This window comes from Hylobates moloch, unplaced genomic scaffold (genome assembly GCF_009828535.3).
Source record: "Hylobates moloch isolate HMO894 unplaced genomic scaffold, HMol_V3 SCAFFOLD_16, whole genome shotgun sequence".
Taxonomy (NCBI): domain Eukaryota; kingdom Metazoa; phylum Chordata; class Mammalia; order Primates; family Hylobatidae; genus Hylobates; species Hylobates moloch.
This window is the reverse complement of record NW_026652291.1, coordinates 14125281-14150045: the sequence shown is the minus strand read 5'-3', so window position 1 is coordinate 14150045 and position 24765 is coordinate 14125281. Positions and strand designations below refer to the sequence as shown.

The 24765-nt window shown below is 51.7% G+C and overlaps 1 protein-coding gene across 7 annotated transcripts in view; it reads right to left on the bottom strand.

Annotated features, from left to right (window-relative positions):
• Positions 1–24765, bottom strand: part of CCDC88C (coiled-coil domain containing 88C) — a 146117-nt gene that overhangs the window by 83599 nt on the left and 37753 nt on the right. For all 7 annotated transcript variants that reach the window (XR_009210227.1, XM_032179522.2, XM_058429434.1 and 4 more), the window contains exon 4: positions 4540–4609. Coding sequence is in view for 6 of the 7 variants with exons in the window: in XM_032179522.2 (XP_032035413.1) it covers positions 4540–4609 (70 nt within the window). In the remaining variant the exon portion in view is untranslated. The remainder of the gene's footprint in view (positions 1–4539; positions 4610–24765) is intronic.

The following is a 24765-nucleotide window of genomic DNA, read 5'->3' as shown; positions in this document are numbered from 1 at the left end:
CTGAGGAGTGGGCTGCTCGGGCTGCCATGCTGGGAGCAGACTGCAGGGGGCAGAGGTGAGGACACTGCCCTGGGGAGCAGCCGGGCGGAAGCAGGGTAGCTGGTTGTGGTGAGGAGGGCTGCAGAGGAGAGCTCGGCTTCTGGGGGTGCACTGAGGGTAGACCCAGGATGCCAGGCGAAGGCGAAGACATGGGTAAGAGGGAAGGATAAGGATGGCTGAGGGGAAACAAAGCGAAGGGCGCTATACGGAACTCAGGCCCCAGAAGCCTGCACACTGCCTCACTATGGGGGCCGGCTCTTATAAGAGCTGTCATATAAAAGTAAGGGCAGGGTTCAAGCAGGGTCCAGCCAGAGCCTAGGCTGTGCTCGGAGACGCAGAGACTACAGCAGTGAGGAACCAGACAGACCCTCCCCTCCCCAGGCACGTGGGTGCAGCTGAGAGTGAGCTGCAAAACCACAGCACCATCAGAGCAGAAATCCAGAGACGGTCCCGGGGCGGACACAGTGTAAGGGAGTGAGGAGTTTGGTCTGGGATGGGCAGACGCCAAGGAGTGATTTCAAATGCAATTTTCAGTATACGAAGTACTGTTTCATAGTTACTGCACTGTCCTTGACTTCCACCTAGGATAGGAAGAGTGAACACCCTTCCGTCTGATGGGTGTGGGGGTTTAAGTGAGACGTACAGAAAAACTGTTAAGTTGTGGTACCTCCCTTTTTTAGGTCAGAGAAAGGGGACAAATGCATAGACTCTCAGGGTCTTTTAGTATCACTGTGTTGGGGAACAGCGGGTGGACCAGATGCTCTGTTGGGATATGGAATCTGGGAGCTTGTGATGCTATGTGCCCAAAACAGAAAAGTTACCCCAAACTATAAAACGTTATAAATAACAGTACAGTGTCAGCATCCATCAAAAAGAGTGCAAAGCAAGCCCCTCACACACAAAGGGGACAGATTTAGTTAAAAAGCACACACACGCCCCACCCTGGGCAACCATACAAATGAAAAAAACACCAACTTTGTTCTTTGTTTAAAAAGAAATGAAAAAAGCTTCACACATCTATTTTTACAATTTAAAACTGAAAATGCTATTTCATAAATACATCTCTCTGCCCTCAGCACTGGTGTCTGCATCTTCCTGCTGGTGGATGTCCCCTGCCAGCCTCCTCTGCTCTCAGAGCACCCTGGAACCCCTGTCAAACCTACTCATCCATGCACCTAGCTCCCGGTCCCCCAGCCCTGACACGTTGCCCTCCGTGTGCAGCCTGCCGAGGCCACCGTCTAGCATTTCAGTCAGCGAGGCCCGGGGCCCTCTGAGCCCTCGGTGATGGGTAGGGTTATTCCCGTCCTTCACCTTCCCAGCCCTCACTGTCCAGTTTCTCCAAATCCGCCTTCAGAGCTGGGACCAGCTGATCCATGTGGGCTGATTATATACCATGGGAGCCCCAGGGACATTCAATTCACCTGTCAACAGTCTAAAACCAGCTTCCCCTTAACATTCTAAAAACTGAATTGTGGTTAGGGTTGTACAACTTTGTATATTTATGAAAAAAAATCACTGAATTATACACTTACAATGGGTGTATTTTACAGCATGCAAATGATACCTCAATAAAGCTGTTACAAAAAAATCAGCATCTACATCTTTACAGATGTTTCTGTTTGGCAGCAGACCTGAGATGCGGACCTATGTTCTCTGCCCATGGACAATCTCTATGGTGTTGGGAGGTGCCTGATGGCAGCGGGGTAGAGAGGGCAGGCTTCCAGATGGCAGTGGAAGGGGAGACACCTGCAGGGATGAGAAGAGGGGGAGCACCAGCAGGAAGGTGGGCAAGCTATGCAGGTGACGTCGGAGCTAAAGGGAGGGGTGAGAAAAGGCAGGGAGAAGGATGTGTTTAATGTTAGGTTCAACCATATGCCATTTTTATAGGTCAAAAAAGGCTGGATATTGGCAATCGCCTACAGTTAAACCTCACCCATAGATGTCCATGTGTGACAGATGAAGAAGCTCAGGTTTGGGGGTGGACAGAGCAGGTTTCCAATCAGCCCCTCTGCTTACAGGCCCAGTGGTCAAGGGCATGGCACCCAAGCCCTCAGAGCCTCAGTTCTCTCCCTATAAACGGAAATGGGCGTAGCCACACCAAAGAAGCATGTTTTCATTCCTTTAAATACAAATTTTAATTAATTAAAGATGGAGTCTTGCCTGTCGTCCAGGCTGGAGTGCAGTGGCACAATCACAGCTCACTGCAGCCTCGACCTCCTGGGCTTAAGCAATCCTCCTGCCTCAGCCTCCTAAAGTAGCTAGGACTATGAGTGCGTGTCACCATGCCCGGTTAACTTTTTTATTTTTTGTAGAGCTAGTGTCTCGCCACCACCTTAAGTCTTCCATTCCATTTGTAATGCACGTTCAGTGCCAAGTACAGGGTGGGCTTGCTAAGGATTGGCTGTCCCCCTCTCTTGCTCCTCCACTGTCTCCAGGGCAGATGCAACAACAGGACTAAGCTACTGCCAACCTCTACAGGCGTCACTCTCATCTCCTCCCATAACCAGCCCCAAATAAACTAGGAAGGTGGCAGAGTTCTGCTCAGCAAAACAGGCTCCACTTCCCTGAAGTTACCAGAAATCATGAGAGTCCCCCCTCCCTGGAGCCCAGGGCTGTGGCCAGCATGGACTGCATCTGGCGTCCCCGCCTTTCTCTGGGGGAGCCATGAAATAAAGCTGGAACACACATGGCCCCATGGCAGAGCTGGCAAGGGAGCAGAACCAAAGGCTACCTGCTACTAACATGTGAAGTGGGGGAGGGCACTTGCTGCCAGGTGCCACCAGGAGGACCAGGGGTGGCCTCTGCAGGGTCTCCATGTAAGGCGGTGAGTGTCCACAGGCCAGAGCACTGAAGACTATCAGGGGTCCAGGGATGCTCTTCCTTCTGGCTCATGCAGAGAAAAGGTGGACACCTCAGCCAGCTGGAGCCCAGAAAGAGCGCCCCCACGGAACAAGGAAGCTGCTGCTGATGTTCTCAGGGCAGTGGCACTAAAAGAAGACTGCTCTCCCACCAGCTTTGTCCTTGGCTGGTTACTCAGTGAACTCTTCTGAAGTCTCAAGGCCACTAGCTACTGTCATACAGACAGGAGAGGGGATGGCCAGGCCACAGTGAGACCAGGCTGAGGAGACACCAACAGAGGGAAGCCTGAGTCCCTTTTGGAAACGTCTCTAATGTTTAGGATTCACGGTCTATTACCATCCTACAGGTGTGGCTTTTCCTGTGTTCCTTGACCCCTCACCTATTCCAGGAGGCCCCAGACCTAAGGTTCCAAAATGATGACAAGGTCTCCATCAGAACAAAGGAAGTCCTAGACAGCGAGTAAGTCTGTCCCTGGGGCCTGTGACTTCTGTCCATGAGCTATGGGTGCAGGTAAACACACACAGGTGAAAGGGACGCAAGGCATCACTCCATTTAATGCACCCAGGAAGTTATCTGACAGGCAGAGATTAAGTTCTGACTTTCTGTAAGATGCCAGGAGGACATTTAATTTGGTCTTTTTCATTTTATAATTAGAGATGAGGTCTCACTATGTCGCCCAGGCTGGTCTTAAACTCTTGGGCTCAAGCGATCCTCCTGCCTCAGCCTCCCAAAGTTTTGGGGTTATAGGAATGAGCCACTGCACTCGGCCTCACTGAGTCTTTCAAACTTACATTGAGCATCAGAGTCTGAGGGGACCTAGAATCCGTGCCTGCCAGGAGAGCTGAGTCCAGCAGGGAGACATAAGACAGATCAATAAGCTCCGTCACCAAGCATGAATGAAGCCTCGCAGGACCCCACTGAAGACAGATGTCAGTTCTCTAAAGAGATTCTTACTCTCTTGTCTAAGGTACCACACTCCCTGATGGTGTCAGCTGATTCCACACTTACTGAGGAGGTGAGTCCACCAGATGGTATGACTCACGTACCTAAACCCAGACTCACCTTCCCAGGAGGAACAAGGCAGTAGCCTCGCCGGCCACTGCACACACATCTGAGCGGTTGGGAGGCTTCATTCTTTTTCTTTTTTTTTTTTTTGAGACAGAGTCTCGCTCTGTCACCCAGGCTGGAGTATAGTGGCACAATCTCAGCTCACTGCAAGCTCCGCCTCCCGGGTTCACGCCATTCTCCTACCTCAGCCTCTCGAGTAGCTGGGACTACAGGCGCCTGCCACCATGCCCAGCTAATTTTTTGTATTTTTAGTAGAGATGGGGTTTCACCGTGTTAGCCAGGATGGTTTCGATCTCCTGACCTCATGATCTACCCGCCTCGGCCTCCCAAAGTGCTGGGATTACAGGCGTGAGCCACCGCGCCCGGCCTGGGAGGCTTCATTCTTAAGGAAGAAATGTGCCCTTGGCCGAATGCCTCAGGGTAATGAACCCACTCTTTAAAATCTCACCAAAACGATCACGTGTTTTCACTGTGCTGGCCCAAGCTGGCAGCCAGAGCTCGATGGCCAGCAGCTGCCCAACGCCATGGCACTGGCTGGGCACTGCAGGGGAGAAGGGAGCGGCTTTCACTCACCAGACAGTGGGTCTCTGCCAATCATTAAAACATTGGGCAAATTCATTACAATCAGCTGCTGGAGAACTTCCTGCAGAAACAAAGGGGGAAAAGATACCATTAAGAACCGGAAACAAAAATAAAGACGGATTAAGTAAATTACAAGTAATGAAGCCCCTGGACAGGTGCACAGCCATCCCGTGGTGACTACGAAGATGTTAATAATGACAGCAAGGAGCACGTAAGATGCAAACAAACATGAAAGCCAAAGCCTAACTGTATTTCTGTCTTGTTAGCAAATAAAAAGTATGTCTACGAGAGATTTAATGGAGTTATGAAAAAAGAAAAAGCATATTTAAACAATAAAATGAAAGCTAAAGTTATGTCTGCATAGGTAGAGAGGCCTTGGAAAAAAAGGCAATAGATGACATGCTAGGACAGCAGTATGATGTTTCTTTTTTAAAAGATACCCTTATTTTTATTGTATGGCTTGTGCAATTAAAAAATAAGGAGGCCAGGCGCAGTGGTTAATGTCTGTAGTCTCAACGCTTTGGGTGGCTGAAGCAAGAAGATAGCCTGAGGCCAGGATTTTGAGACCAAGCCTGGGCAACATAGCAAGACCCCATCTTCACGCACACACACACACACACTCTTAAATTAGCCCGGTATAGTGGTGTGTGCCTGGGATCCCTGCTACTCAGGAGGCTGAGGTGGAACAATCGCTTGAACCTGGGTGGTCGAGGATACAGTCAGCTATCACACCACTGCACTCCAGCCTGGGGAACAGATGGACATCCTGTCTCCAAAAAAGAAAATAATAAGAAGAAGAAATAAAGATTAAAGAGATGCTACTGAGCCTTTCTAATCTGATGGTTCAGGATCCAGCACTAAGCAGGTCTTTGGTACAAGTTATAAATGAGGAGACTCCTCTCGTTTATAGCATGGGCTTCCTAAGCGAGGGATATATCAGAGCTGCTCTGCCCAGCCAGAGGTGGGGCACAGGCGACGAAATGCCTTCCCGCCCTCACACCAACGGGCTTGGAGAGAAGGCTCAGGCATCAGCTATCAGTCATGCCCGCTCGTCTGGGTACAGGCTCTCCTCAGCGTGCCAGCTCACAACCCAGCCTACCACTTACATCCCCCTAAGTATTTCTCGGGGCAGATCAGTCTTCTGTGCCTAGATGCACCATGTTGTTCACAAATAAGGAGATTTTAAAATTCCAATTCTGGCGGGGCTCGGTGGACACGCTTGTAATCCCAGCACTTTGAGAGGCTGAGGTGGGAGGCTTGAGCCTTGAGTTCAAGACAAGCCTGGGTAACACAGAAAAAACTTCGATCTACAAAAATTAAGAATCAGCTAGGTGTGGCACTGAGGCCTTGTGGTCCCAGCTGCCCAGGGGGATTACTTGAGCCCACAAGTTCCAGGCTGCAGTGAGCTATGTTGCACAATTGCACTCCAGCCTGGGTGACAGAGTAAAACCCAGTCTACAAAAAAAAATCCAATTTTACGGAAGACAAAAAAGAGGGTGGGTTTCGTAACTATTCTAATAGTGGCCACTATAGAAATTCTTCACCAACAAAGCTCCTCTTAGGCCTTTAAAAATGTGTTTCTGTTCAGACACAACTAGTTTCATAAGTCGCTCTATTGCATAACATGCGGAATCTCTATATCCAGTATGCTGCTAACTAGTACTCGAGAAGAAGAGGGGGATAATTACACAACCCACAAGACCCGGGTGCGTATCTCAGACCATCTCTGAGTCAGATTAGAACGGGGGCCGAGGCCGCATGCCAGGAGAGGCCAGCACCTGCAGAGAACATAGAAGATGGTTTTCTCGTCCCTCCTTATTGTCTTTCTATGGCTCCTATCCACATTGCAGGAGGGGATGTTAAACCGTGAGGTGTACCCCACTCCTGAAGACACCAGCCCCCCTCCACTCAATGCTGGAAATCACATTTCTCCATTATCCAGGGTCACATGTCACCACGTCAGCAACGGCTAATGCTTTCTCAAACATGTCTCAGCTGGTAAATATCTGTACGCGTCGGACAATAGTGTGAGTTGTTTAACAGCCTCAGCCCTCCTTTAGGGTTTGGGAAAAGTCAATGTGAAAAAATTGTCTCTTAAGTCCATGAGTTCGCCAAAGGGTTCCAACACCCTCACCCTACCACTCCCGGAAAAATACACCAGTAAAATCCGTGAAATCTGCTTTCCAGCTAATTTACTCAGTGAAAGGAGGATGCCCAATGACATGAGCCTGTCCGTCACACAGCTCCCTCCCAGCCTCAAGATTACACTCCTGGCTGGGCACAGAGGCTCATGCCTTTAATCCCAGCACTTTGGGAGGCCAAGGTGGGCGGATCACCTGAGGTCAGGGGTTCGAGACCAGCCTGGCCAACATGGTGAAACCCCGTCTCTACTAAAAATACAAAAATTAGCCAGGCCTGGTGACGCACACCTGTAATGTCAGCTATTTGGGAGGCTGAGGCAGGAGAATTGCTTGAACCCAGGAGGCAAAGGTCGCAGTGAGCTGAGATCACGCCACTGCACTCCAGCCTTGGCAACAGAGCAAGACTCCGTCCCAAAAAAAGAAAAAGAAAAAAAAGACTACACTCCAGTGTTCCAGTCAACCCAAAGAACAAAGGTCATCACCAGCAAACCAGCCACAGTCCCCTTTCCAACTCTTGGCTAGCTTTCTTCTGCCATTCGTCCAAGCTCAGCCCTGTATCAGGGTGCGTGTGTTTATAAGTGAGATGCAATACATGAAATCATCTTGTTTTGTTGTTTTGTTTTTTGAAATAATCTGAAGGTCACTGCAAAAAATGCAAATTGTTATTTTTATGCGAATGTTAATCTAAGCAAAACACTGCTGGAAATATTGCTAGAAAATGTATGTGTTCTCCTTCCAAAACAGGATGTTTAATTTTGTCTAATCAGTACTTTCTAGTTTTCCCACAAGAAACATGTGTCATTTGTGCAATTAAGAAATAACGTTTTGCCGGGTGCGGTGGCTCACGCCTGTAATCCCAGCACTTTGGGAGGCCGAGGCGGGCGGATCATGAGGTCAGGAGATCGAGACCATTCTGGCTAACACGGTGAAACCCTGTCTCTACTAAATATACCAAAAATTAGCTGGGTGTGGTGGTGGGTGCCTGTAGTCCCAACCTCTTGGGAGGCTGAGGCAGGAGAATGGCATGAACCCGGGAGGTGGAGCTTGCAGTAAGCCGAGATCGTGCCACTGCACTCCAGCCTGGGCAACAGAGTGAGATTCCGTCTCCAAAAAAAAAAAAAAAAAGAAATAATGTTTTAGGAACAGACAATGTCTTTCTGTTTCTTTCAAAACACCATGGTTCTCCTAAGATGTAATCCTATGGCCAAAGCTACTCTCAATCCATTAACTGGTCCCCTTACAGAACTATCAATCACATTTCCAGCAAAAACTGGCTCAGAAGCCAGGGCTGTCCAGCAATATACATAATTGAGACACATTAATTTCAAATTTTCTATTGGCCATCTTTAAAAAAGTAAAAAGAAACAGGTAAAAATATTCAACTTTAATTAAGCCAATATAACCAAAATATAATCATTTCAACCCGTAATTGACATAAAAATGTATTGAGTTACTTTACTTTTTTTTTTTTTTTTTGTAGAGAGGGGGTTTCACCATGTTGCCCAGGCTAGTCTTGAACTCCTGGACTCAGGCAATCCCCCCACCTCGGCCTGCCAAAGTGCTAGGATCACAGGTGTGAGTCACCTCGCCCGGCCTTTGCATTCTTTTTTCATACAGTCTTTGAAATCAGTGTGTATGTTACACTTACAGCACATCCCAATTCAGATGCTAAATTTTCACTGGAAATACTTGACTGTTTCCAGATTTCACGAAATCTAGAGTTGAAAAAGTTCATTTGTTGGAGGTATAATATGCTGAGATTAAGAAAAAATAATAAAAAAAATTTTTAAGAAAGAAAAAATAGACTTGTATTCTCAGGTTGTTCCAAACACATTTAAAAGTTTTCCTACAACTGAACTGAGTACCAGTTTTTAAATTTAAATGAACTAAAATAAAAAATTTATTTCCACAGTCACACTGCAGTATCTCCAGGCCCTGAAGGCCACATGCGACTGGTGGCTACTGGGCCCCAACACCAGACCTTTGCCCTCCCCCGCGGGGAATGTGGTGGGGTGAGGGGCCTCTGGGCTGGCCCTCAGTCTGGCAGGGACGTGAGGAGGCTGCTGACGAGGGGACCCTCCCACGTGGCATCAGAACAGAAAGCTGCTCACTTGGAGGCTGCAGCTCATGCTGTCCTGCCAGGGCACCTGGTCACATCCCAGCCAGCCACCTATGAGACAGGACCACACCAGGCTGGAGAGTGCAAGCCCAGTGGTGCTCCGGACAGGCCCCCACATTTGCCAGCGAGCCCTCCTTGTGCCACTCTAGCCTTTGCAATGGCAGAAACAAGTGCCAAGGCAAGCATGAGGGACAAGGGACACACACCAGCCTCGCTGAGGCCTCTGTCTTGTCACTGGTGCTGTGGTCTGATGGACAGGGAAGAAGAGGGTCAGGCTTGGCGCACGGCCCTCCAAGGGAACCCGCTTCCGCAGAGCTCATGGTGGGGGTGCGGCATCGCAATCCAGGGTAGATTGCACTCTTCCCCACTCCTCCCCACTTCTCCTTTAGGTTTGCTTTCGGATCCTAAAATAAGATTTTGCTTTTCATAAATGACTTGCTTTTCAACTGCATCCTGGAATGACTCCTCGGCCAATTAAGTGCTTTAAACAAACCAAAAGAAAAGTCAATGAACAAAGGGTCAGAGGCAGGTGCATTTGTGTTTTGGATACTGCAGGGGCCACTGGAGTCCCCAGGGGTTGGGGGAGAGCAAGGCTGAAAAGCGCTTTGTAATGTCAAAAGGAGAGAGGGCCCACCCACCTGACACTACCCTGGCCTCAAATCTAAAATCTAGGCTCCGGCCGGGCGCAGTGGCTCACACTTGTAATCCCAGCACTTTGGGAGGCTGAGGCGGGCGGATCACGAGGTCAGGAGATCAAGACCACGGTGAAACCCCGTCTCCACTAGAAATACAAAAAAATTAGCCGGGCGTGGTGGCGGGCGCCTGTAGTCCCAGCTACTCGGAGAGGCTGAGGCAGGAGAATGGCGTGAACTCGGGAGGTGGAGCTTGCAATGAGCCGAGATGGCACCACTGCACTCCAGCCTGGGCAACACAGTGATACTCTGTCTCAAAAAAATAAAATAAAATAAAATAAAATAAAATAAAATAAAATAAAATAAAATAAAATAAAATTAAAATAAAATAAAATCTAGGCTCTTAGCAGTCACCCAATGGGGGAGGGTTGCGGTGGGCCAGGACCCCCTCAGGAAGCATTTGTCACCCCGGCAGGAAGGTGGTAGGGGCAGCAGTTGTGTCTGCACACGGTGTCAACAAGCCTCCATTCCCAGCTCCCGACCCAGATCACAGGAAGCAAACTGAGGGTGGCCCAGAGCATGCTGCATCTCAAGGCCTGTAGCAGTGGCTTTCCAAGGTCACAGGCGTAGAGTTCTAAGAACAGAACCAAAGAGAAAGCTGATTCTATTTGAATCTGCTGGGGACAAACATGAATGTACTTGTTGAGAAATCGGGACTGTCCCCAAAACACAGGATACAGGTGTCCCACTCCAGGCTTCATAGGCTATGAAGCTCTGGCAGGGGAGGACGACATCAGATTGTAGAGGTGCCTGGTTAGGGAGTGACGCCCATGCTGGGTGGTGGGGCCACTGCAAACAAGACCAGTGTCCAGGCCAATGGTCTGACGCTAAGAACTTGTCACTGCTGGCTCCAGGAGGCCACAGGCACCCTACGGTCCCTTCCAGCCTAAGTGTTCTCCTCCTCTCCTCCAACTCCCTCACCCCTCACCCCTCCCAGGCAGGTTTCACTTTGCTGGGGCTTCTGCCCTCCTGAGAGGCAGAAGGACAGAATGAGTGGCAGGCAGGTGTCTGGAGCCCATGAAGCAGGTAGGCATCAGGACGGGAAAGGACTGGGCTGGGAAGGACCCAAGGAAAGGGGCCTAAGCGCCTCCCTTCTCCACCTATGGTGGCCCCTCACGCCCCACATGACCCTGTATGGCTCCTGGGGCTTGTAGATGAAACTCATTTTCTGTTTTGTCCAGTTGAGGCCATTAAACTGTTAGGGGCACAGGCCACCTCATTGCTTTTCAGCCAGTCTCTATCTGGGACTTAGAAATAGTGCATCCACTCAACCATGTTCACCACGGGCTCAATGTCTTGGAGGCCCTGAACTGAGCCTGTGCTTTCTTTTGGGACCTCCTCCCTTGGTTTGGCAACAAGGTACTCAGCTCAAGTACCTTAAATGACATCCTTAGCCCTCCTCTGAGAACAAGTATGTAGACCCCAACTTGAGTCAACTATCTACTATGCAATCTGTCAACCACAGACTATTAAAGGCCCTAATCCTCCCCAAAACTTCAAATGGAAGCATGAAAGAGGTGTGAGATTAGAGAACAGCACTCTAACAGTCTTGCTGCAACCTAACGCTGGGGAATGGTTCAGGACGCTATGGCCACTCATCCCATTTAGGGAGGCAGCAAAGAGTGCTCAAAGGTGTAAAAAGATACATAATTGTACGTACAGTAGGAAATGGATGTTGAAAAAAGAAAACAAAACCTCAAAGGAAATATATTACACTAAAATGACAGAATTTTCTTTATTAGAGTGATTAGGACAAGAGCAAGTTTCCCCAGCATTTTCTAAATATTCTGTAAAGGTTCTCACAGAGACCTTATAGTCAGAGGCATCTATTTACTAGGTATTTCAGCTGTGAACATGACAGACCCACTTAAAAAATACACACACACACATACACACACACACACACACACAGGGCTGGGCATGGTGGCTTATGCCTGTAATCCCAGCACTTTGGGAGGCCGAGGTGGGTGGGTCACCTGAGGTCAGGAGTTCAAGACCAGCCTGGCCAACATGGCAATGCCCCATCTCTACTAAAAATACAAAAACTAGCCAGGCACAGTGGCATGTGCCTGTAATCCCAGCTACTTGGGAGGCTGAGGCAGGAGAATTGCTTGAACTCGGGACGCAGAGATTGCAGTGAGCCGAGATTGTGCCACTGCCCTCCAACCTCGGCAACAGAGCGAGACGGTCTAAAAAAAATAAAAATAAAAAATAAAAAACAAGAAAGAAAAAACCACGTATCTGTATCTATATGTCTATATTCACTCTTTCCTCTGAGACAATTCACCAACTATCCAAGATAAGGAATGAAGTAGATTGCCATTTTAAATAATAGCCACAAAAAGCAATCTGCACCTTCAAGCATCTTCTCATCAGGAGAAGCAAAGCCTCTTGATTGGGAAGAACGGATGGGAGCCAGGAGCACCCAAGGGGCCTGTAACCAGTGAAGGGGGACGGGGTCCTGGGCGAAAGGCTGACTCTCAGGGTACAAGCCCTGTGAAGACAGAGCCTCAGAGGTCCCAGAAATGGCCCACTCAACACCTGAGGCAAAGTAAGGGCCTCCTGAAAAGACTTAACATCCTGCCAGAGCCGTCTCAACCTCTGTGCCTGCTCCAACAAAAAGGTCCTTTTCTCCGCAGGTGGGAGAAACTTTACAGTCCTTGGAAAGATTCAGGTGGAAACACCATTCTGTGCATGTGGCAGAGGTTAGCTTCAGTATCCACTGAAAACACTAGGACGGTTGGACCAAGAACAATGATTTCACAAAGAAATGGGAAGAATTATTTTTCTCCTTCTAAATGAAACCGAATCTCGCAACTTGATATTTTACCAGGAAGGAAGAATAAATGCTGCCGAAAGCCAAGCGTTTAGGCCCATGGGATGCCCCTCATGTGGCTATGAATGGGAGCTGCTAACGCAGAGTAAATGAGAGGGAAATCCCAGAAAAGTTAAGACGAACGCCCGGCACAGGCATCCAGGATGAAGGTGACACTCAAGGTTGCCAAGGAGACCAAGATGGTCCAAACAGCAAAGAGAGCCTTCCACACAGCCAAAGCAAAACCACAAAGAATGCCGCTGTTGACCCACACACGCTAACAGTCAAGACTGAAACAGCAGACGCATGAGTGACGTCGGCTTCGCAGGTGCACCCAGCACACCTTTAGACACCGTCTTCCCTGGTGCCCAAAGCCAGGGCATTTTCTACACCTTTAGGTCTGGTCTGGGGTTCAGATATTCAGAAGACACACACTGTGTACACCTTGCAGCGAGCTGAGAACTCTCATCCTGTCTGGGAGGGAGGTAGACAGTGGCAGCACAGCACAGGGAGTACTGCCAAACTGCCCAGGCAAGTCTGGGACGGCTTCCCAGAGGAGGCAGCTTCTGAGCTGGGCTGTAGAGAATGCTTAGGAGTCTGACACATGAGGGACAGAGCCAGGAAATGTATTAACTGCTAAGTGTGGGCAGCAAGTCAACCCTTCGGTTACCCTGAGCATCAAACTGAACTATCTACACTCTCTGCGCTTCCCACGAGGGTGCCCTTCCTCCCACAGCCCCATCACCACCAGATTACCACCTGCCAGACCCTACTCGCCCTCCGAAGCTCAGCTAAAACGCCCCCTCCTCTAGGCAGCCACCTGATGCCTGATGATTTTTTTCTCCCCCGAACTCCTAATGCTTCATTAGCCCCCTTCTGTGGCATTTTCTACACTGTGCCATGTCAATCAACTCCCCACTCCGAAGTGGCAAAAAGCTGCTAATAGTGACAGTTGGGAAAATTAAATCAGAAAATATTCCTCAATATATATATTGAGTACACAGTTTTTAAAAACCTCTTTTGTGGAGGAGGTTGTCTTCTCTGTCTCTTCCATGTTGACAAGGGAACCAAGATCTGAAAATCGACCGTTCTGCTTTATCACTGCAATGAGGGTGGTTTCTCTGCTAATTCCTGTGCCTTGAAACCTGGAAAATCTGACACCATGTTCCTTAAGATTCACAGCCTGCAGCTGTTAACAAAAGTTAAAAACATTTCAGAGTGGGGAAAAAAAGCTTCGAATTTGTTTTAGAATTTTCCATTAGAACTTGTATAAGTGGAAGATTGAATGTAGATTTTTAAAAACATTCCAAAGTGAACTGGTAATGCTGGTTGGAATATACCATGCTTTCCAACTGTAAAATCCCAAATGCAATAGTTTTATGAGCAAACTAAGCAAAACTAAATGAATTTTAAATTCCTAAACTACAGAAGTGACTTCAGACAGGAAAGGCCCCACACGTATTCCAGTGTTCCCAATGTCTAGTCCAGTGCTCTAGGAGAGGTGTCGAAACCCTGCATCGATTTAACACTTCCAGAAACGGCACGGTGCTGGCTGTGCTTCAGGCAGGTGGGATGCTTTTTGAAGGCCCCCAAGAAAACCCTGTAGTCAGGAGGGATATTCCACAGATCTCCTTTGCAGGTGTTGGAACGTCCACGCTCATGCCACTGATTAACTCTCCACAGGACACATCTCACAACCTCTTCCTGGATTTGGCCAGAAGCAGCCCCTGAATATACCGCAACAACTTGATGGCCAAAACAAAAAACCACCTGGCGACCTGGCACTGGCAACCAGCCAACCCCAGGCTCTGTTACCAGAAACACCAGACGGTGAAGCGGTTCCATCTCCTTTCTCCTCCTTCCTCCCTGACATTCATGCGAGGTGGCCAGGACAAGAATTATGAGCATTTCTAAAGGGAAGGAACAGCCGCAGCACAATGTCACTGATCGTTTGCCAGCAGGGCCCGGAGCAAGACCAGGGTTGGAACCTCAGGCCTGGACTGCTTTCCTCATAGACACCGTCTTCGTCACCTGATGCCCGAAGCCAGGGCACTTTCTACAGCACAGGCCTGCCCCAAACCTTCAATAATGATTCACGACACAGCCTGTGGCCCAACCCCAGCCAATCACACCCGCCACGGTGTCACCCCATCAGAGGGCAACAGGGACTTGACCCCAAAACCGACACTTTCTGGGCTGGGCTGCTAACTACAGCTGGAGTACAATTTTTTTTTTCTTTTCTTTTCTTTTTGAGATGGAGTCTTGTTCTGTCACCCAGGCTGGAGTGCAATGGTGCGATCTCGGCTCACCGCAACCTCCACCTCCTGGGTTCAAGCAATTCTCCCGCCTCAGCTTCCCAAGTAGCTGGGATTACAGGCGCCCGCCGTCATGTCCGGCTAATTTTCGTATTTTTGTAGAGACGGGGTTTCCTCATATTGGCCAGGCTGGTCTTGAACTCCTGACCTCAGGTGATCCACCCGCCTCGGCCTCCCAAAGTGCTGGGATCACAGGTGTGAGCCACCGTGCCCGGCCAATTTTCTTATTTTTTATTCATTATTATTTTTCTTTTTTTACCTCTGGAACACAGCACACTTTCTAACATAGCCACTGAGAGGAAAACCCAAGCAGTGGTTTGTCCTTGCTGCCTGCACAAAGCCCGGACCCACATGCTCGTAACTCCATCTGCACAAGAGGCTCTCCTCTCCACGCAGTCCCTCTTCGGGGCGGGGAGTGCTGGCAAAACGAGTGGCAATGAAGTGCTTTTATGTTACGAGGCTGTCATGTAAAGCTGCTGATAGATTCAATCCATCTGTTCCACCTCATTTCGATTAATCCTGGGATCCCCAGGGCCTGAAACCAACTGCAATCTGCACAAGCCCAGGAGCGCCGGCTCCCCTAACAAGGCCACCCGTGTCTCTGTACCCAGCGACCAACTCGGCCTAGCCGAGGCTACCACGTCATCAGAAAACCCCCTCCCACGGAACACCTCCTAACTGCCTGTCCTTGTAGCTGCGTTCACAGAAACAAACGTAAGTGGGTTCTTTGTTCACAGAAAGGAAAACAAATATTTCCTTTGAGCTGACCCAGGAGGAGAAGCGCTGGGAAGGAGCACCTGGAATCTCAAACACCACCGCGTGTGGGCACAGCCACTAACTCCTGCCTCTGCCTGTAACCTGCTGTGTGGCCTCAGGCAAGTCACAGTCCCTCTCTGAGCCACACCCTCATCTGTACCAGGATCAGGACTCCACAGTCTCTAAAGGACTTCAGTCTCCTTCAGAAGGGGGAAGGGAGGGGCTGGAAAAGGAGACGCTGCTGGCAAGAGAGGCACAGCACATCTTTATGGCGTTAACTCAGCTGCCAGCTCTCACCAGCAGGCAAGTGCCCACGCGTCCAGAAGAACTCAGGGAACCCGGCGGGGAGGGAACCGAAGGACGTTTCAAGTACCCCCAGGAGTGCCTGCCACCTTCCCTTTAGGGCTGTGTGATGCCCTGGATTGCTCTGTGGGCAGACTTGTCTTATCTGATGCCAGGAAGGGCCTGTTCTGAGCCCCTGAGCCAAAGAAGGGGGCGGGGGGCAGCCCCAGAAACATGGGCAGGACACAACATTCGACTCCTTGGAAGAGAACCTCTGCCCATAAACGGTAGTTCAGGAACGATTTTACAAGAGGAATGCAAGCCCGGTCTGTGCATTGGGCTTTCGGAATGACCTGCTGCACTGATGCCGTGGCAACCACAGGTGTGGATGGTGGGGGAGGGGAAGGCGGGTCAGCAGGTGGACACATCCATGCATACAGACCCCAACAGCAGAGGGATGCTGAGAATCTGCATTTTAAAACCGAAAGAGCCATCAAGATTATCCATAGAGTCAGGAAACTGAGGCCCGGAGCAAAAAATGACAGAGGCGTAGCCCCACATTCAGGTCTGGAAACCCAGGTCTCCTTGGACTCCGCCCTAGGGCTCCTTACGCCACACCAAGAAGCTTGTATCCACTCAGCGGTGTCTGCGGGGTGCATGCTATGCCCTAAGGTGTGTGTTTGGGGTGAGGCAGAAGGACTTCAAGGTTAGGCTAGGGATGGAGAGCAGGGCCCTGTCCCCACAGGACAGCATCTGCAGCGGTTCTGGGCTGCCCTGTCCTCTGTGCCTAAGTCCCCCTCCTGCCACCCTCCCGCGCCCCGGCTAAAACGACAGCATCAGTGCTCCAGTGCTAGGAGTTGATACAAGGGCCCTGATTTTATGGCTGTGAGGGATCGTATGACTGTGACTTGGTGGTGGTAGAGTCCTTTTTTTTTTTTTAAGTTTCTTGGCAAAGTCAGTATTTTTGCTGATGGATGGAAAAGTCAGTAGTTCTGCTGATGGATAAGCAAGAAAGGGGCCGAGAAAGTGTGGCCAGAGGCAACTACGGTATGCATGCAGGGTGGGCTGGGACGGCCATGACCCCCCCAGCCAGAGTGTAGGGGTCCCACGGGAGGAGCCATGTGCTGTCCAGGCCCAGCCGGCCTCACCCACCGGTGGCAGGAGTACAGAGGCCGGCGGTGGCAGGAGTACAGAGGCCGGCGGTGGCAGGAGTACAGAGGCCGGCGGTGGCAGGAGTACAGAGGCCGGCGGCGGCAGGAGTACAGAGGCCGGCGGTGGCAGGAGTACAGCACAGACCAATACCACAGTCTTGGTCCCGAGGAGCCTGTGGAGTCACAGACTGGGACCAAGACTGCCTCCCGCACCCTCCAGTCAGGGGTGGCTCTAGCTGATTTCCTGGGTGGGCACCTATCTGTCTTGGGCACACCCTCCCTAGCTCAGCAGAAGCAAGGCCTTCCTCGTCCCAGCAAGTAGCTGGGCTGGGGGAACGTGGTGCCTGCCCACACTGTCCCATGTCCCACTCCACCACTCACCCACCCAGGCCCGCAGGCACTTAAGCCAGGGCAGGGCTGGGGCCACGCCACACCCTGGCAGCCCTCCCCCGGTGGCCTGACAATGCCGCCTCACTCCCAGGCACGAGTCGGAGCAGGATGGTGGAGGGCACCCAGGAGCCTCCAGCGGTAGATGGCAGCCCAGACCACCCCAGCCTGCCGGGACCTGTGAGGGTGGAAAAGGCAGGCGGTGGGGGCAACCAGCCCCCCACCCCATGCCCCAACCTGAGCCCAGGCCTCAAGGCACGAGCACCACAGCACAAGGGGCACCAGCACTCCCGACTGACCAGACCTCCTTGTCCAGTGTCCCAGGGCAGGCATCTGGAGGGCAGGGAGAGCTCCTTGGAGAAGGGCAGCCATTCCCTCTCTCATTTATGCCACATTTCCTGGGCACCTGCTGGGTGTCTGATGGCATGCCAGTGGGGAGGTGGAGGGTATGAAGCCAAGACTGCTGCCCTCAGAGCCAGGAAACAAAGACAGACAAGGAGGACAAAGCCTGTGGGATGGGGGACAGTGAGGGGCCCAGGGTGTTTGCTACAGGGCCAGGCCCTGTCCTGGGGAGCTCACAGCCTGATCCCACCAGCAAATCCCACCAGCAAGTCTGGCACCCTAACAGAGGGATGGCAGGCACCTGAGCTGGGGGCACTGGGAGCAAAGGAGAGCAGGGAATCCAGAAAAGCTCCAAGGAGGAGGTGGCCAGAAGCTGAAATGGGAAAGAACGAGGAGCAGGTGCCATCCAGGTAGATGGCAGCGGTTGGGGGGCATGTGTTAGTGCAGGGAGGGCTAGGAATAAAGGAAAAGGAAGACACAGAAGGTGCCCCCACCTTGTGTCTCCGGCTACAGTCCCACGATGAAGGACAACTGAGAACCAGATGTGCACAGAACCACTGTTCAGGGAGTCTGGACCCAGCCCCATCTGCACGTATCTAAACGGTGACAGCAGCAGCTTTGGACTCCCCTCTGCCAGCTCCACCACCATGTTGCTGCTGGGCCTCAGCGTCAACCCCTGCCAGGTGGCCAGAAAGGCAGGTGGCCGGGCAGGCAGGCATCACTTAACCTAGCGGCAATCAAGCCTGTGCCTGGCATGAAATCAGGCCCCTGGAGGTGTTGGCTGAACCTGAGGCCTTTCCTACACCGTCAGGTTTTGCTGGGCACTGTGCTCTCAACATGCTCAGGGGCGACAACACAGGGCAGCTCTGCAGGGGGCAAACACAGGAAGCCACAGTCACCACAGTGAGCCCATAAAGTAAGACGGTTCCAGCTACCTGTGTGTGCAAGGAGCGGGGTCCATTCTAGAAATCCCCAGGAACACACAAACCCTTCCCAGCCCCCGGGCTCAGGACCAAGGAGGAAGAACTGAGCCGGGACATCTGCTGGGGCCACCTTCTCTCTTCTCCCTCTGGCCTCAGGAGGGCCAAGAAAAACACACACGATACCAGTGCCCTGTGGTGGTCTGGACTCACAGGGGCTGGCTTGGATGCTACGCTGAGAACATTAGGGGCAGGTCTGGCCCCGGGAGCAAGTGTGCCACGGTTCATCAGTGACATCTGCCTGGGGCCAAGCAGAACTTGTGCTGGGCAAATGGCAAAGGATGAAGAGAAGGAGAAATTCTACACACACGGGAACCACGACTCTCCAGCGTGGATAAGTAAGACTGTAATTACCCCTCCTTAGCCCCCACACGCCCCTCCAAAAAAGCCTTCTGGAGGAAACAGACAGTAGAGCAGACATTTCGTGCAAACCGGTCACTTTTCGTTACATGAGTTTGCGGCAAAAGATCAGACTTCATCTAGAGAGCAAGAAACTCTATTCTATCACCAAGAATGTATTCTATAGCAGGAAACTGGGGGAGGGCACATCGGGACACAGTTGAAAAGCCGGGGAGGAGGAAGGTTCAGAAATGACAAGTTTCTAATGACTAATATCTCGGCAGGAAGTGAAAATCTCAAAAGATGTTATCGACTGCAACAGCTGTACAAGTTGGGGGGTGGGCAGGGGTCGGAGGTGACCTGGCAGCCCAGCCGGTCCCCTGCCCACCCACACCTGACAAAATCCTCTCTGTCCGGCAACACTCGCCTGCAATGCCTTCCCTACCCAAAGCCTTCCTCAGACCCCTCCACCGGCAATGATCACTTCCTCAGCAATCAGTGCTCCCGGGCCCCTCTCTCGTGTCCCCGCCTGAGTCCCACACAGGGAACTGAGATCCTCAGGGTCCCCGGGGCAGATGCTGGAACATGCTCACCTCTGAATCCCCCCAGGGCTCTGCACACTGTGGCCCACAGCAGATGCCTGCCAGCTGCTGGCTAAATGGAACTGGCTGCGGGGAGGAAGGGTCTGGTGAGAACAGAGGCTTTGGGACCTCCAACTAAACGCACCCTCCCCCATCTACAGGGCAAAGAACACTTTATTTCAAACAGCAATAAATCAGCATGCTGCATAAACCAGGAGCTCGGCTACACACACTGTCTATTACCTCTCATCCTAACTCTGGCCGGCAGTAGCAGGGTTAAGTCCACCAGGTATCTGCTAATGCAAGGTCCATTTGATCAACAGGTATTTTTGATTGCTTGGGATATTGGAGTAAATGACAGGGCTAAAGAGGTAAATATATGTCACGTGTGTGTTAAGAAGCAAAATCAAGGAACATAGCAGGAAGTGACAGAAAAGATAGCTCTCACAGACAGGTGGTCAAAGAGGGCCCTCGATGAATCGTCAGCCGAGCAAAACACGAGTGTAGGGAGGGTGTGAGCCAGGCGGACGGGTGGAATTGGAGAATCTCAGGCAGAGGGAACAGCCCGGGGCAAGAGGTTGCAGCCAGAACAGGCCGTGCAGTCCTGCTGAGCACGGAGCCTGGGGTGGCCCAGCTGACCTCTGAGGCCATTCCAACAGTCTGGCAGCATCTGCAGTGGTCTCTGCGGTCAGGCTCATTCCGAAGCCTCAGGAAGCACAAGGAGCTCTCACACAAGTAACTCACTGTGATCCCAGTGGCAGTTTAAGCCTGGGTCCCAGGCACAGATGACTGGTAGTGGTTACCTAGAGCTCTGTGTTGAGAAGGATTCTGAGGCCAGATCTGGGCTTAGACACAAAGAGGGCCAAGATCGGTCAATGGTGCCTGTCAGAGCCAAGAATGAAGATGTGGTGACACTCCCTCACGGAGCCCAATGGGACAGGAGCGGTAACACGTATGTGGTATACAACATGCCGAGGGGATGTGGGCAAAACACCAGGAACTCTCTCCACTAGTTACGAAGCTACAGACTGAGCTTCCTCTGCTAAACCAGCCTTACTCTTTGAGTCTCCTTCCTAGGCTGTGGGCTCCTGAGGGTGGCGATCTGGACGGTCTCGTTCCCCAGGGCTCTCCCAGGGCCTGGCACACAGCAGGGCTCAGCCATCATTTGTCAAATGAGCTAATGAAGGGCCACTGGCCCCAGGGTTAGCGTGCGTGTGTGTGTGTGTGTGTGTGTGTGTGTGTGTGTGTGTGCGCGCACGCATGTAGGAGAGACAGGCTGTGTGAACAGCCTGAATCTAAAGGACTGGGAAAGAAACAATGCCCTTCAATTAGACCAACTGGACCCCTGCTGTGTGAGGCGCCGACCTGAGGACACCAAAAAAAATCAAATCAAATCAGATGAAGCTTTTTCTTCCTTTTTTCCTTTAAGTAGGGAAGCTTTTCTTCAGATGTGGGTGAGGTGGGGAAGAGGGGGGTGGGCAGTGGAATCAAAGAGCGTTTTCGGGGAAGTAGGGAAGGGCAGGCGCACAGACCGGCCCCGGCACCTGCTCACGAGGCAAGGCAGACCAGCTGCTCTGGCTTCACCGCAGGGCCAGCCGAGAGCCCACACTTCAGGCAAATAAAAGCACCCTCACCAGCTGTTCCCATGCCCAAGCCAAGCAGGATGGTAGTCTGTGCCAGCCCTGCCTCGGCAGCAAGTGGACTCTTCTAGCCCAAGCCACGAGATGAGGGGAGACTCAACCCTGTCCATGCCCGGAGCACCTTCCCTGTGCGAGGCGCCTCAGGGCAGGGGGGTGGGGTGGGGGGCAAATGTCTCCTTCTGATCTGACCTTTTCCAGCTGGCATGCATCTTCTTGCATTCAATGGGGCAGGTGCCTTAACTGTGCCCATTTTACAGAGGAATAAACTGAGATACAGACAGTAAGGATGTGCCCTGGGGTCACATCACTAGAAGTGATGAGGCTGGGGCTGGAAATGCAGACCTTCCAGCCCCGCGAGTTCACAGGAGAAGAGGCCTGAACCCAGTCAGCCAACTGCCAGCAGCCCAAATGTATCTGCAGAGGAGACCTGAGGAGCTGGGAGGTGCAGAGCACCCTTTAGGCTGTGGTGGCCAGGAAAGGCCACACTTGTCACTCCCGCTGCTGCCCCCAGGACAGGGTGACAATCACAGGCCAGGCTTCTCTCCTGTGAGCTCAGTGCCTCCTGAAACACCCAGGTGCTCCTCGCAGGGCGTATGCATGTCTGGCTGGTGGTGGGGGCGCAGTCTGCTCCTGCTCCCCGACCTTGGTCGCCATCTTCTGTGCTTTGCACACTCATGACTGCCTGGATTTTATATCCACTCATGTGTTCATTCACTCACCCAACAAGTGTTTACTGAGCCCCCGTCCCCTCAAGGCATGTGCTGGGAGCCAGGGCGTGATGGTGAATGGAAGCAGATAGGACCCCTGCCCTCCAGGAACCACAGTCAAGGTTGCAAGGGGCTTTTATCCACCGCTGTCTCTGGAGAGCCCGTAGGTGGGAACACAGCCCTGGTGGGGCACAAGGAGGCTCTAAACAAACATTTCCTGCATGAACGCAGAGGTGAGAAGGAATGCCGGGAAGCCTGCAGCTGGGCATCCTGAGACCCACCTGGCAGCAGAGGCAGAGAGCAGAGATGCAGAAGAGTGGTTGGTGCTGTCTGTGGGGAGGCCCAGGAGTCCCCTGGATGGTGCCCTCCCATGGGTGCCATGCACCCCCAGGTAAGCCCAGTGTTGACTCAGCCCCCAGCTGGCTGCCCACGACACCCAGGCCTGCCGAGGTAGGAAAGGATGTCTGTCCCTCAGTTCACACTGCCGAGGTGCTCACTGCCAAGCCCCTGAGGTTAACATCCCAAAGTGACTGCCACAGCCTCGGCCACCCAGACCTGGGAAAGCGGGGCTGGCCCCAGAGCATCGTGAAGAACTGCTCCGGGTGGGCAGACCAGCCACTTCACACCCACCCAAGCAACGCTGCCCTCCACTGCCACAAAGTGGCTCTCACCCTGTATCCACTGAGACACTGGTCTTGAAGAAAGAAAAAATAAAGAGAAACAGAAGCCATGAAAAAGCACCCCCACCTGAACAAACAAGCTCATCCCACCTCAGACTGTCTGCCCTGAGCTTTTCTCAGGAGGAGGGGGTGGCAGTGGCCACTGAGGGCTGGCAGCATCAGCTGCCAGGGACAGGGCATGGGTGTCATGGGGGCCCTTCAACCCATTCCTGTGTGGCAGGCTAAGAAATGAGCTTACTCTTCCACAGCGGAGCTCTCAGCCTGAGGCCTGCTGTGAAGATGACAGTTCACGCGCATGAGAGCCAGAGTGATGGTGCTGAATGGCTGACGATCTATGCCACTTAGCTCTGATGTCGGCAGGCATGGTTATTCACTCCCTGAACCAGCGAGCAAGTGGAGTTCAGGGGGTTAAGGGATGCACCCCGGTCACCCGAGCATGGGATGCATCGTGGGACTCATCGTCAGTTCTTGAGAGTCCAGATCTCTTGCTAAATGCAGATGGTCCCCCTCGGTGCCACTTCAAGGTTCTCACTTTTTTTAACCCACAGGATTCACAGTGTAATCATCATTATGTACCCAGAAGTGCTAAGAACCATGGTGGGGAGGGTTACAAGATGCACCCCTGAGAATTATGTTCATCTGGGAGTAACAAAGACCTTAAAAATTGTGACTTACACAAAATTGAAGTTTCTCAGGAGACAGGCAGCCCAAAGCTGCTATATGAGCCTCCCAGTGCCGGGTGTCAGGGACCAGTCTTTGTCTGGTTGCTCCTCTGTGGGGACCGGACCTCCAGCCATTACGCTGCAGCGCGTGCAGCAGGAAGGAGGAAGGGGGAAGGGAGGCGCGCTGCCTCCTCCTTCTAGGAAGACTTTCCAGGAGCACACGACGCTGCTCCATACATGCCATGCAGCCGCATGGCCGTGCCTAGCTGAGGAGAGACTGGGGGTTCTTTAAGGAAGAACAGCAGAGTGGGTACAGAATTGGGCAGAAATCTAACACATTAGAGGAGATAAAACATGACCTCTGGCCCTGTGGAGATTACCATCTCATTAAAAGACACGCGCACATGTGGAAATGATTAGTGGGTGAGGCCATATATATATATATATATATATAACAAGGCACTAATTGTGTGACACAGATAGGAAACAGTAGTTGAGGAAGTGCAAAGCCACAAGCTGGCAGAGGTCACTACAGCCAGCAGATATCCTGAATTGGGGAGGCCTGAGCTGGAGGGACAGGGAGTGACAAGAGAAGCAGGGGAAAGAGTAACTGGAAAAGCAGACTCCACCCCCTCCCCCAGTGAACGCCGGGCCATCACAGCCTCAGCTAAACCAGCTCGGGGCCGAGGGAGCGCTGGGCCTGACACGCACGGAACTGGGTTAATTGTTCATGGCAGTCCTTGGCTCGGGACACTCATCTTTCGTTTGCACATGGCCCACTTCCACTTAGTCACTTTTCACAATGTAATAACCACCTGCACACCCGCCAGCTGAAACAAAGGCTAGGGCCTTGACAATAACCTACAGCCAACCAGATGGCGCCCCCCCGCACACCGCCGCCCCCTCCCACCCAAGACACCAAAACCGGAATGAGAAGTACACATTCCCATGCTCTTTTTTACGCAGTTTTATTGCATCTGTAAGTTTTCCTAGAGAGTACAGTCATTGTAGTTGCTTTTAACTTTATTTTTAAAAGGCATAGTGCTGTACGTCATCGTTGGGAACATGCTATTTTTACTAATATTTATGATATTGCCAGAATCCACCTACATCACTGAGTTATGCTGCAGTTAATTTGTTTGGACAGCTGTATAATATTCCATTGTGTGATCGTGTCTTCGTGTATTCATCGCTTCTCTCACTGATGGGCATCTGGGCGGCTTCCAGGTTTCTGTTATTGTGCGCAGAAGGGCTGTGAAGTCCCGGGCATCCATGTGCAGAAGTTACTCTGGGATACCCTTAGGAGAGAAATCGGCTGGGCCACAGTACGGTGTGTGGATGTGGAACTTTAGGCATTACTGCCGAAGAGTTTTTCCAAAGTGAGCACAGCAATTTGCAATCCCACCAGCAGCTGATGAAAAGCAGAACAGCAAAAACCTGCGACACACTGGAGGCCCACGAGAGTTCTGATCCCTTCTCCGACCCCTCGCGTTACTGGTCCCTTGACAGGGAGCAGACAGACGCACTATGACCCAGCATCACAAACTAATGTGTGGAAGGGCTGGGTCTTGCCCCCGAGCCAACCTGACTCAAACCCCAAGCTCCTGGCAACAATGCCTCCCATGCCT